The 12,566-nt window shown below is 42.0% G+C and overlaps 1 protein-coding gene across 1 annotated transcript; it reads right to left on the bottom strand.

The window, feature by feature from the left end:
* Positions 1 to 392: 392 nt before the first annotated feature.
* LANCL3 (LanC like family member 3) lies at positions 393 to 8,717 on the bottom strand. The gene is made up of 5 exons (XM_053457427.1): positions 8,060 to 8,717; positions 4,888 to 5,011; positions 2,621 to 2,818; positions 1,618 to 1,825; positions 393 to 936 (listed from the first exon to the last, which is right to left on the bottom strand). The coding sequence occupies exons 1-5, from the start codon at positions 8,588 to 8,590 to the stop codon at positions 777 to 779; spliced, it is 1,221 nt and encodes a 406-aa protein (XP_053313402.1). The 5' UTR covers positions 8,591 to 8,717; the 3' UTR covers positions 393 to 776.
* Positions 8,718 to 12,566: the final 3,849 nt, after the last annotated feature.

Here is a 12,566-nt window from a genome sequence, read left to right as displayed (position 1 = left end):
CCAGGTCTGGACTGGTCATCTAACACACTGGGCAAATGCCTGGTGGGAAGCTGGCTGCTACTCTCCACATTCACCTGATCTGCCACCCCAGTGGATATGCACAGCCACATGCTGTGTGAGTATAAAAGTGCAACACACTGCTGCGCGTATCTAGCCAGTGACTCCACTTACATCATTTGGTGGCGACTAGCCTTAACGGGCCAGGGCTGCACATTCATCCCCGGTCCAGCCCTGGTGTGAGTACATTTATGTTGGCTGATACATAAATAGATAAGAACTCATCCTAATGAAACTTACTGTGAATACGGTGTGGTAATTAAGTAACTCCTAATTCAGGGGCATATATTTCAGGAGTAGTATTGTGGTTTCTTTTTTATTCTACAGTCTATATGTTGGCATTGAAAGAATTATCTCATCACTGGTGTCACTGTGTTTCTTTCCCTCTGTGATCATGTGCACTTTACTTCAGCTTACTACTATATACAAGATGTCTTTTAGAATTCTAGATGAAGTTTCCAAAGTTTATATAAAAATATATCAATTTAATACTGCACATGCCCCATTAAATTGCTTACTAGTAGTTTTTTCTCCATTGGTTCCAATTTGGCATTTTTTCATGTACCAGGTACATTATACCTTTTTAAAGCAAACCATTTATTTCTAACCACGGTTAAAGCAGTTATCGTTCAGACAGGTCATTGAATGAAGCACCTTGTATGATTTAAGTGACACTCAAATAAATCCCCCTTTCTACTTCAAAGTGATCATAGACTGCCCTAAGCAAAGACACTGAAAAGTGGAAACTCAGCCTGATTGGGTTGCAGCAAATCAACCAAAAAACATACAGTCCCAGAATGGCCTTCAAACAGACTGTAAATGTTTTCAACAGAGCATGAGCCAGCTCTGAATTCATCTGAAGACAGGAACTCAGCAAACCTAAAATCAAACATAAATATAACATTAGATGAGCATGGAAGAAAATCTGATGTAAGAAATATGGGCCAGATATTTTTTACTTTGTATTGATTACTCATATTGAGTAAATAAATTGAATTATTTTGCCATTGCATTATATAAGAGTTGAAACTGCAACTCTCCTGCAAACTTCTACTTTAGTGAATAAATCACAATAGTTTTGGAAGACTTCATTCCTCCGATTGTTTTATTTTTTCTGTTCACTTGTGTGTTTTTCTGCTGCATACGAACAAAGTAGGGTACAATAGGATCGCTCTTTGACAGCCTGCTACGTAAATAGGCATAGCCAACAGGTAACAGGTAAAGTTTGACTTTCATGAGGATTACCTACTATATTAACTAGCTACAGACACTACAGGAAAGCATAAGATATTGCAGTTCTGCAACTGCTAAGGATCTCTGAATTTACCATCAACGTATGTTACATTTATTTAATATTATTGATCTAGCATTATTTACTCATTCTGTCCTTCTATTCTATCTCATGAATTACTTTGAATATATCTGGAGCGCCATTTTATTAAAGTCACACTAAAGCTTGGACATCCCTAGAGGCAGAGATGCATGTTTCCTGCTCTCACATGGGTCATAAGTGGACTGAACAACCAATGTTATAGAGCCATAAAAAAGTCATATACTAACCTCTGTGCTCTGTAAATATATTTGGAGTTGCCAGTAATTCTGTAAAGTAATAAAAATACGTAGGCGCTGCCTGCAACTCCATGACAAATTCCAGGTCCTTTCTTCAGGAGGCCTTTCTGCCAGGTCAGTTCTCCACATCGGATGCATGTGTCCAGATAGCATGGCTTTTTGGATAGTAGGTATGCTTTGGCAAAGAGATAGGCAATTCCTAAAGAATCAAGACAAATGTAGAGTTTGTAAAGGCAGAAGAAGTATCCCTGGTATTTTGCCAGTATCAATGGCCATAATTAGTCAAGGTAATTACAAATTATAGATATAACCCATACTCCATTCCCTAACATCTCTGTAGACATTATGATCTAACAAAATCTTTTAAATATGACGGCTAGGTAACCTAGACTAAATTCAGTGGTGTGTGCGTGTTTATGATCCCAGAATTCTCTTTAATCTGTGTTCAGTAAGGTACTAAAGAATTATACTATCACCAAAAAGAATATATTTCGATCAAAATAAAATTACTTAAAGGGAAACTCCCGCAATCAATGACAGCTGAGCGGTCATTTTACATTTTTTATAGGGAAAGGCTGTGGAAAATGTAATGATATGAACTGTGAAGCTATGATGGTAGAGTGGGGATGTTTTAATATGTATTAGTGTGAGTGTCTGTGTAAATGTGTGTGTTAGTGTGTGTGTGTGCATTAGTGTGAGTGCATATGTACTGTATACATGTGCATTGGTGTGAGTGTGTATGTGTCATTGTAAAGGTGTGGGTGCATATTATTATTATTATTATCTTTCATTTATATAGCGCCAACAATTTACGCAGCGCTTAATACAATACATAAGTTCAAGGGGTATGACGAGACGAGAATTGACAGACTAAGACAAACCGATACATTAGGTGGAGAGAGCCCTGCTCGCAAGCTTACAATCTATGTGTATGCTTGTAAATGTGCAATAGTGTTGGTATTATCTATATAAAGCAAATTAAATTATTATTAACCTGGGGCTCCATGGCACCAGTGGACAAGTTCGTTCTCCCGTTCTATTACTTCCCCAAGTTCAGGTGGCCAGTTGCAGTTCTGTTCCTGGTTCACAAGAAAGTCGACACTTTGCCAGACAATGTCTCTGTCTGCTGCTGAGAGATATTCCTGATAGGAAAGCAACACCTGAAGAATAGAAGAGAGTCCATGTGCTGCACCTAAAGAAAGATTCAAATTAATGTAATGTAAATCTGGATGATGATCATAAGCCATTAACTAGCAGAGGAGCCTATACTGTTTAGTATACTGATCTATCCTGTTAGATTGTTGTGTGTCCATGTTAGTCATTATTTTAGCAGCACCCCTGAATGTGTATGTTTTAGGGTGTGCTCCCCTTTCTGTATATTAACCCTTTAATAGCCCATTGAAAGATCTGTTTATATTGACTTCACAATGTGTCCACCAAATGTGTTTAATATAGGTTAGTGTGGACTGAGCAGGAGAATTTAGAGACATATGAAAGGGAGGGGTTTGTGAGTAGGGATCAGGAGATTCTGTAGCTTTACTGTCTTCCGACCCATTTCAAAAACTGTCTGAGGTAGGGCTAATTCAGGTTGAATTAACACAAGTAGTTAAGGACAGGACTCATTGTGTGGCTTGGTCACTGGTGAATATACCCAGGAACTCTGGGTTCCACCTGGAGTCTCCAGGTAAAGCAATGCTTCTCTGTGTCTCCGGGTCACCCTCCTCATTCTTACAAGCCAGGGGCACATTCCTTTTCTGCCCAATTTCTTCTCCCACATCCAGCCAATTTAATGCTAGCTTTGGATAGCCATGCCCTTGTCAGTAATCCACCCCCTCCCACAGCTAGCCATGTCCCTGAAGCAGCTAGGCCTACACTTGTGCATGGCTAATCCATCCTTCCATGAAGCCTACTATTTAAGGTTCCTAGGAATGTTGAGAAGCTGAATTTGGACAAGGTTGGCCATGGGAAGTTGCTGAATTTGGACAGGGTTGGCGCTGTGAAACAGTTTTTTTTGTGACTATGTACTGCAAAGCTGTTTTTTGGGACAGAGTTGGCAATGAGAAGCTGTTTCTTGGGATAATGTTGGCAACACAAAGCTAATTTTGGACAAGGTTGGCATTAGGAAGCTGTTTGGGGATAGGGTTGGCACTGGGAGATTGTTTTTTGTGACAAAGTACTGTGAAGCTATTTTTTGATACAAGGTTGGCACTGGAAAGCTGTTTTGGGACAAAGTTGGCAATGGGAAGTTACTAGGGGACAAGGTTGGCAATGGGAAGCTGTTTTTTGGGACAAAATTGGCAGAGCTTTCCTCCACACCAACCTATGTCTTTATGGGCCGTGCTTTGTGCACTGGGACAGTCTGTCCTGTAGAGAGCTCTGACCTTAACCTCATTCAACACATTTGGGATCAATTAAAACCCTTATTGCAAACCAGGCCTTCTTGTCCAACATCAGTCCCTGGCCTCACAAAAATGTTGGTTGAATAGGCATGCCTTCCCAGTGACACACTCCAAAATCTCATGGAAAGTCTTCTCAGAAGAGTGGAAGCTGTTTTAGCCACAATAGGCTGGGCCAACTCTATGTTAATGCCCATTGTTCTGGAATGGGATGTCCAATAAGCTCGTCTTATAGGTGTGATGTCAGATGTCCACGTATTTTTGGTCATTTTGTGTATTACATGTGAAGTGGTCTGTCTGTCAAATTTGGAATCGATTACATATGCCCCATTTCTCCTTCTCATTAGTCCATTTTAATTGCTGCTGCTTGTGTATATAACATTGTGCTTCATCCCAATAAAGTGTCATTTACTGTTTCCCCTTCTGGATACTAGTCTTATCTGTATTCCTTAGGGGCGTAGTAAGAGGACTGCTTGGTAATCCTAGCCAGAGCTTAATTACTGGGATACGCTGTCTTCTGTCAGTCTAAGGTGCTTTAGATAGCTGTAGAGGGGCAGATCTGGCAGTGACAGTTGAGTGCCTGAGGCATTTGGTATGCTCCGGTTCAAGAAATCCGGTTGGACACATATGGCAAAATGCAGCTTCTGCCACGCTACAAAGCGCTTTGTGCCACTACACAAAAGGCCTATCAATTTTTTAGTCTATGTATTTAAAAGCAAATTGACAGATGCAATATACAGATGAGATTGGTTACTCTTTAAATTGTACCCCTTGCATATGTTTTTTTTTTTTTTTTAAACGATCTATTTCTTCATAAAAACAAATAAATCAGAAATAACAGGAAAAAACAAGCTTTGCTTCTCACCCAGATATTCTGTGCCATAATAAGAGTACATCAGTGGGAAGGGTTTTCTTTTTTTCCTTGCGTATTGTTTCCCAGATTCCAGGATGGCTTGACAGATGGACTTGATCTGTGCTGCTGTTAACACCTAAGGAAAAACAGAGAAGAAGAAAAAAATATGAATGTCTGAACGAAAGTGCACTGACACTCATGCGAACACCATACACTAACACACACACATTCAAGCCAACACACACACTAACACCATATGCTGGCACACACACTGACACACAAACTAATACTAAAACAGGATGCAGGACAGGTGGGAGCACTCGGAAGGGACATGAAGTAGGAAGGAGCAGGCAGCCACACAGACTTGAGGTGGAAGCATACTTCAAGAGACCCCATTCAGTGCTGTCCAACAAACAGGGCTTCAGCCACATTAGCCCTCCACTGCTGATGCCCATATATATTGACAGATATATTTGCATATACACATAGTGTCTACTGCCATTACACACAGTAGAATCCATTCTACAGAGTCTTAGGTTACATATAAATTAAATAAAATGAGGATATATCCCTCTCTACATACCCACCCCCCAAAAAATAAAATAATCCTGAAACAATGCATTATGAAGTAATTGGATTTTTCACATATGCCCAAATATATTACATATACTATGTTCATTCTTTGCTGATATGAAGTTAATAGACCAAAAGGTAAAACCAACAAGGAAAGGCGCTGTAGAAGCTGGACGTAGGGCCGATAACATATACTGTATATAATCTTTATTTTATGTCCTTCGGATTCTTTTTTGCATGCACAGAAAATTACAATTACTTAAGAGCATGGGTGATAGGTCAGACTGAGATGAAATATCAATACAATGAATTATAGAAAGATATCCGGTTATCAATCTACATGCGTTAATAATATAGATGTATGCAGGAGGCCAGGTTTATCAGGGCTGTTCACGATATAGAAGATAACATGGTTATTTAAATCAGAAGCAATGCATTAAATAAGGCCACTTACAGGGCCCCTTTACATTGTGAATGAAGATCACCTACAAATGCTTGGACTCGCAAGCACGATCTTCATCCTATTAAATGCCTCTTCTGTCTCAAGGTTGTGCACTTGTCCTTCTGAAAGACTACACCGACTATCTTTCCATGAGTCATTTCTTTTAATTTCTGGATAGATTGGGAAATTACATAGTAAAATGTTTTACATCTGCTGTGGATCTGCTAATCAGTTTTGCATATGCGCTGGTGAAAATTATGGCATTTTAGTTAAAATTATAATGTAAAACATTAAATCTATACGGAAGAGACTAAAGACAAAAGAAGGCAAATAAAAAATAAAACCAAATCGATAATAATTTATGTAATATTTTTTCCTAGTAAAACATTTTGGGGCAAAATGGCCAATATAATATGATACTAAACATCATGCTGGGTTTTCATTTTTATTGACAGCATTATTTATGGCCTATAAAAGAAATGTACCCCTTCCTTTTGATTGAAAAAAGATCATGGAGGGAGAGGGAGAGAGACAGGCAGAGGGAGGGAGGGGAGAGAGAGTTGTGCACATGCTTAGGTTCTCATGTATGGCATCACCAGTCATGATGAGAAAAAGAATGTAGCGAGCTGTGACACACAATCTTTGGCTGATGACATCAATTAATGATAACATTTTAAATGAACATAAACTTGAGCCAATAAGAGTAATTGATCTGCCATGAAAATACATTTCTGCAGGAGCTGCTTCAAGTAGCCAGTCAGTGGCACCAAACATTGGACTACGGAGGAGACGAGGAGCTACCTAAGGTAGGTATGATTTATATTTTTTAGGCTATAAGGATATAAGTATATATGGAGTTCCCTGGGACACTGGGATGCCTGTGTAAGGCTACTCTTTATATCATGGGTACATAGACAATGGAATATTGGAGACTCCATTACAAGACAGTAGTGTTTCTCCAAATATTACTCCAAAGTGGTCAAGTGTCGTTCCTTAACCTACAACGGAGACTTGTTATTAAAAGCAATGGTGTGCTATTCCATTATTGATGTCTACGTGGGCTTAATTCACCAAAGTTAAAGTTTTCCACGTTCACCTCCCAGACATCATTACACATGAAAGGGTATCATCATCCTTAGAAGTCAATACTGCCAGAAGACCTGTATGATGCATTGTTTCACATGTGAGGAGAGCTTTAAGAAACCTGATTTACCCAAACTTTTTACAGGACTAAACAAGCCCTTCTTACAGGAGAAGCTCTCTCGGATTGGCCATTCATAACTGATATTGAAGAGATAGCGTTGAAAACACAACTCCCCTGCAGACCTGCGCCTTAGTAATGAACCCTACTTAAAACATGGGCTTCCCCAAATCACTTGTGTCTGTTTAATATATGATTAAACCACCCCATACCGCGATCTTCAAGTCAAAAATAAGTACTACGTGTGTGACATCCCCAAAACTGTATAATTATGAACAAGCTGCAAAATGGCAGGTGATAAATGCCAGAGAAGCTTGGCAATGTTACGGATGATCCCACAGGGAACAGGTTTATTTTCATGGATGGACACCCCCTCACACACACTCCTACCCCCCCCACCCCCTCACATGCAACCACACATATTGCCACACAACCAACCCCCCACACCCACAAAATACCCCTACACAACCACACACATTCCCAGACACCCATACCCCTCCACAACCACACCCACCAGCTGTCCCCCTTTGCTCTAAGTCACTAGTACTCTTCACCATCTCACTAGAGGGAGAGTTAAAAGGAGTTTTTGAAAGTCCAACTCCAGTTAGCTTCTGCTGCATGAAGAGATTGTCTCTTGTCAGTCTCCTCACCGATTGAATTATACACTACACAGGGCCAGATCTGTCCTTGTTGCTGGAGAAACCTGCCTGTGTTGGCCCTGCATACTGAATAATGATCGGAGAGAGTTAAAACCACTGCTCTGAAGGTGAATAAAGCCCAGTGCGTGCATCCAGCAGGCGATACAGTCCGGAGCGTTATAGTTGGGGAGAGAAGTGGTGCGGAGCTCGAGTTTCTCGTACAGGACATATACCTGTTGCTCGTGAATGCCGCACTTGGCACTCGTGTGACCCGGACATGTCTCCCGCTCCACCGGGGCACAGCCTGTATTTAAAGCGCCGCTCTCTTACCTCGGTCCCCAGCTTCTGCTTGAGCACCAGGGCTGCGCACAGGTATCCGCTCCTGCCCACGAACAGCTCGTCCGAGCCGCACTCCAAGAACCCCAGAGGGACGCAGATCCCCCAGAGCTCCTTGAACTTCTCCAGAGCCTGGGTGAAGTCCGCCAGCCCCATCGCCTTATAGATTAAGGCGGCCACCGCATACACCCCAGCCCCTCCCAGCAAGAAGGACGCCAGGGTCTCCCTGTCCTGCTCCCGGTCATAGTGCTCCACGCAGGGCTCAATGAGGCTCCTCGCTTTCCGCAGGTAGCTGTCCCTCTTGGCGCCGAAGAGCGGGCACTGGGAGACGTGGTACAGGGTGTAGGCGACACCCGCCTGCCCTCCGTACAGCCCACCTTCCTCACCGCCCCGGGCAGGCAGCTGCTGAAGGATGCTCTCCAAGGTCCTGCTGATGAGCGGCACCCCGGCCTCGCTGCCCTGGCCGGCCGGCAAGCTGCCTTTGTAATCAGTGAAGCGGTTTGTGAAGCAGCGCTGGCTCTCCATGGCTCCTGCGGAGAGAACAGCTGGAGCAGCTGGCTGGGTGATGGTGGGCTACAAAGACAAGGAAGGGGGCAAGCGTCAAAGAGGATCCGCCGGGCGGCAGAACAAAACGGGGCAAGAAGTCTTAGGAGCTGGGGGGGGGGGGGCAAAGAACGTGCAGTAGGCGAGGGGGCAGTTTGTGAAGCTGGGTAAGCTCGCTGACAGCAGAGGAGATTGTGGGGGCTGGAGAAGGGAGGAGCGCAATGAATAAGAAGCGGGAGGTGGGTAGCGCAGGACCGGTGTCGATGACCGGTTTAAACGTGATCTGCGCGTCCCAGGTATCTGCTTTCATGCTCCCTGTTTACTGATCCCTTAGATCTGGTCCATGGAAACCCCCCCCTCAACCCCCCCAGCAATGAATCTTGTCAGCGCAGATGTCATGTTATTTATGCACAGGGGCATGCTAAAGGAATGATAATAGACTATAATGGGGAGCAATGCCCACAGGGTATAATGAGGAGGAATGCCCATAGACTATAACGGGGAGTAATGACCATAGACTATAATGGGGAGCAATGCCCATAGACTATAATAAGGAGGAATGCCCACAGGGTATAATGAGGAGGAATGCCCATAGACTATAACGGGGAGTAATGACCATAGACTATAATGGGGAGCAATGCCCATAGACTATAATAAGGAGGAATGCCCACAGGGTATAATGAAGAGGAATGCCTGTAGACTATAATGGGTAGAGTAGACTATAATGGAGAGTAATGCCCAGAGGCTATAACGCGGAGGAATGCCCAAAGACTATAAGGGTGAGAGTAGACTATAATGGGGAAAATGCCTTTAGACTATAATAAGGAGGAATGCCCACAGGGTATAATGGGTAGAAATGCCCATAGACTATACTGGGGAGGAATGCCTGTAGAATATAATGGGGAGAGTAGACTATATTGGGGAGGAATGCCTGTACACTTTAATGAGGAGGAATCCCATACACTTTAATGGGGAGGAATGCCCATAGACTATACTGGGGAGGAATGCCTGTAGTCTATGGGTATTTTTCTTTTCTTATGCTTCCCTAACCCATCAAGAATAAAGAAAAAAAGATTGTCCTTTAAAAACATGAAATCATCACAGATACATCTACCATGGCTATAAAAATATATATTTCCCTTTGGCCCCTACCAGAAATCATTGCTCATTAATTGTCAATGTGTCATTACACTTCCCAACATTTCACGGCTACAGACAGACATTGTTGCTTTAGGGTCTCTGGCTTGATTAGGGGTTATGAATAAACCAAAACACTCGTTTGAAAGAAGAAGAATGCAGGCAAAATAAGAATGTGAAGTCTAGGGTCTGTGATGTGTGCAAGAGGATGGTGTGTGAGAGTGACATTGGATGGAATGAGTGTACATGTGTTAATGTGAGTATGTAGATCGAAGTATGTGTTAGGGTGGGTCTATTAATGTAATTGTGTGTGGTAGTATGTGTGTATTAATGTGTGTGTGGTAGTATGTGTGTATTAATGTGAGTGTGTGTTATTATGTGTGTCTTAATGTGAGTGTGTGTTAGTATGTGTGTATTAATGTGAGTGTGTGTTATTATGTGTGTATTAATGTGAATTTCTTAATATGCATATAGGTAAACGTATCATCTCTGTTGAAGATAGGCATCTTTAATCATTTTGCTCTGGGGCCCTAACTTGCCATAAAACCACTCTGGACTTTTGAAACTGCTGGGAGATTTGACAGAGAAGCCCATATAAAAATCAGCCGTTGTGAATTGTATTTTACCTGTTACACATAAAATCTGGCATTCCTGTGATCATTCCTTCTAAACCTCAAGCATTGGTTGCCTGGGTGACAGAGTTTAATAAAAAGTACAGGCGGCAGTGACTACTCATAGCAGATCATGAACGCAAACTACTTTAAAAAGCTGGATTAAATGATTTTGTGTTTCAATTAGCCAGCTATATTGCACATGTTTCAGACATTTTAGCGTTATCCAGAAAAGAAAAAAAAAAAAAAAAAAAAAAAAAGAAGTGAAAGCTTTGTATTCAGAACGCATGTGCTTCTTCTATACTAAAGGTGAAAGTAAATAGTTATTGTAAATTGTCTGTGAAGAAAACCACTACTTTCAGCCTCACAATAACACATGGGAAATATATGAGCCTGCATGAAAAATTCAACAAACTCTGGGTGTAAAGTAATATGAAATAATCAGGAGTTGTTTTTAGGGTTGTAGGGCTGAAAGACTGGCGTCTGTGAATACTTTTGCCCAGTGGGAAAGATTCAAAGCCTTTCCGGCTCAGGCTTGCTGAAGTCACCGTTCTAGGGAAGCCGCCCACAGCCCAGACAAAGATGAATATCCTCTCCTCCCGTGAGCCCCAGATATCCTAAATGCTTAATAGATAAGTTCTGTGGATGTTAGGAGCCCTAGTAACTTTAAAAATGTGTGTTATACAAATGCTTGCAGATGATGTTGAGATCCTGGATGTTGATGACACAGCAGTTTCAGTCAGCGCAATGAAGAAGAAGAAAATAAAAGATGCACATTTATGACCAAAATTGGCCTTCAAGTTCTGAGTGCATCTAAAACATGCATTTTAGTCCTGGAGACGAGAGAACCACGGCGTATACTTGGCATCCCAGAAGAGTCTTTCTGCAATTCTCTTGGGGGTAACCTTTTTTGGGGATACGCAACCTCAGGGACTGTTGGTCTATCCAAACTGATCTGGAAAATGAGAGATAGCAAAACAAGGGAAGACCCCTCGTACCCAAATCAAACTAGGGCTGAAGCAAATGTCTGAAACAGCAAGAAAAAGGCACAGGCAGCCACCTCCGTTATCCAGACAGAAACAAGTTTGCAATGAAAAGGAAACACTTGCAGAAAGCAATGTATTGTGACCTATGAATTTCACCCGGCACACAATTGGGTGATCAGGTCCCCTGATGTGCTGCTGCTCAATGAGCAGGTTACAAGTGAGATCCCTCATCTTTCCAACCAGTCCATTTACACAACGGAGGAGTGTATATGTATGTACGTATGAATGTGCACCTGTGTGTACTTGTATGGTGTAACAGTGAGTGTTTTTTTAGCATACGGTGTTGGAACCTCTGTGTGTGTGTTAGCGTAAGAGGGAATTTGAGAAAAATGCACATTTTATTTTAGCAAGAGGGTGGTAGATAAATGGAAGAGCCTCCTATCAGAAGCGGTAGAGGCTAATACAGTGAAGGAATTTAAACATGTATAGGACAGGCATATAGTTATCCTGAATTTAAGACTTGACTAAGGACTGATTAGATGGGCTGAATAGTTATCTGCCATGGCAAAAGACAACTGCTCTTGCGTTTGATGGTGCCCCGAATCTTAAACCTTTTTAAGTTTTGAAGCCAGGCCTATGCTGATAGGGGTCGTCTATGTTACTTCCTTGGCTCTTGTAGACACAATACATCAGATAATTGGGTATTATGGATCACAATCGATAATGAAATACGCTAGCAATGATTTTTATTATCGATTAGTTGAATCGATTTATAATCGGTTATATAATGAGGGTTTTTTTCAGCGCAAACGCTCTGAAAAATACCCCTCGTATTATAATCCGTTTCATTCAGTGTGACCCACAGCAGTTACTACTTACAGTCCCTCCCTGCGGTCACTCCGACTATTGACCACGCCCCTTTTTCTCCCAGTCCCTCCATGCAGTCACACTGATTGGCCCCACCCATTTTCTTATAGCCTCACTGCTCTGAGTATAAAATAAATTTTTGGGCTGCTGAAAGTTAGGGGAGGTGGGGGTTAATTTAGGGACAGTCATGGTTGATGTGTTTAGGGTTAATTTAGCGGCAGTTATGGTTGATGGGGTCTTTAGGGTCCATTTAGGGGCAGTTATGGTTAATTTAATAAAGTTAACTTAAGTTGCAGTTAGAGGTAAGGGGGGGCAAACTAAGGGGAATCTAAATCCTGGGGGCAGTGAAGATTAATC

The sequence above is a fragment of the Spea bombifrons genome, chromosome 2, assembly GCF_027358695.1.
Source record: "Spea bombifrons isolate aSpeBom1 chromosome 2, aSpeBom1.2.pri, whole genome shotgun sequence".
NCBI lineage: Eukaryota > Metazoa > Chordata > Amphibia > Anura > Pelobatidae > Spea > Spea bombifrons.
This window is presented reverse-complemented; position numbering and strand designations above follow the sequence as displayed.

Coding starts and splice junctions, on each gene's coding strand:
- LANCL3 (XM_053457427.1), bottom strand. CDS start 8,590: ATGGAGAGCCAGCGCTGCTTCACAAACCGCTTCACTGATTACAAAGGC. Junction 1,826..2,620: donor CTGGTGCCATGGAGCCCCAG/GTTAATAATAAT, acceptor TTGATTCTTTAG/GAATTGCCTATCTCTTTGCC. Junction 937..1,617: donor TATATTTACAGAGCACAGAG/GTTAGTATATGA, acceptor GTTTGATTTTAG/GTTTGCTGAGTTCCTGTCTT.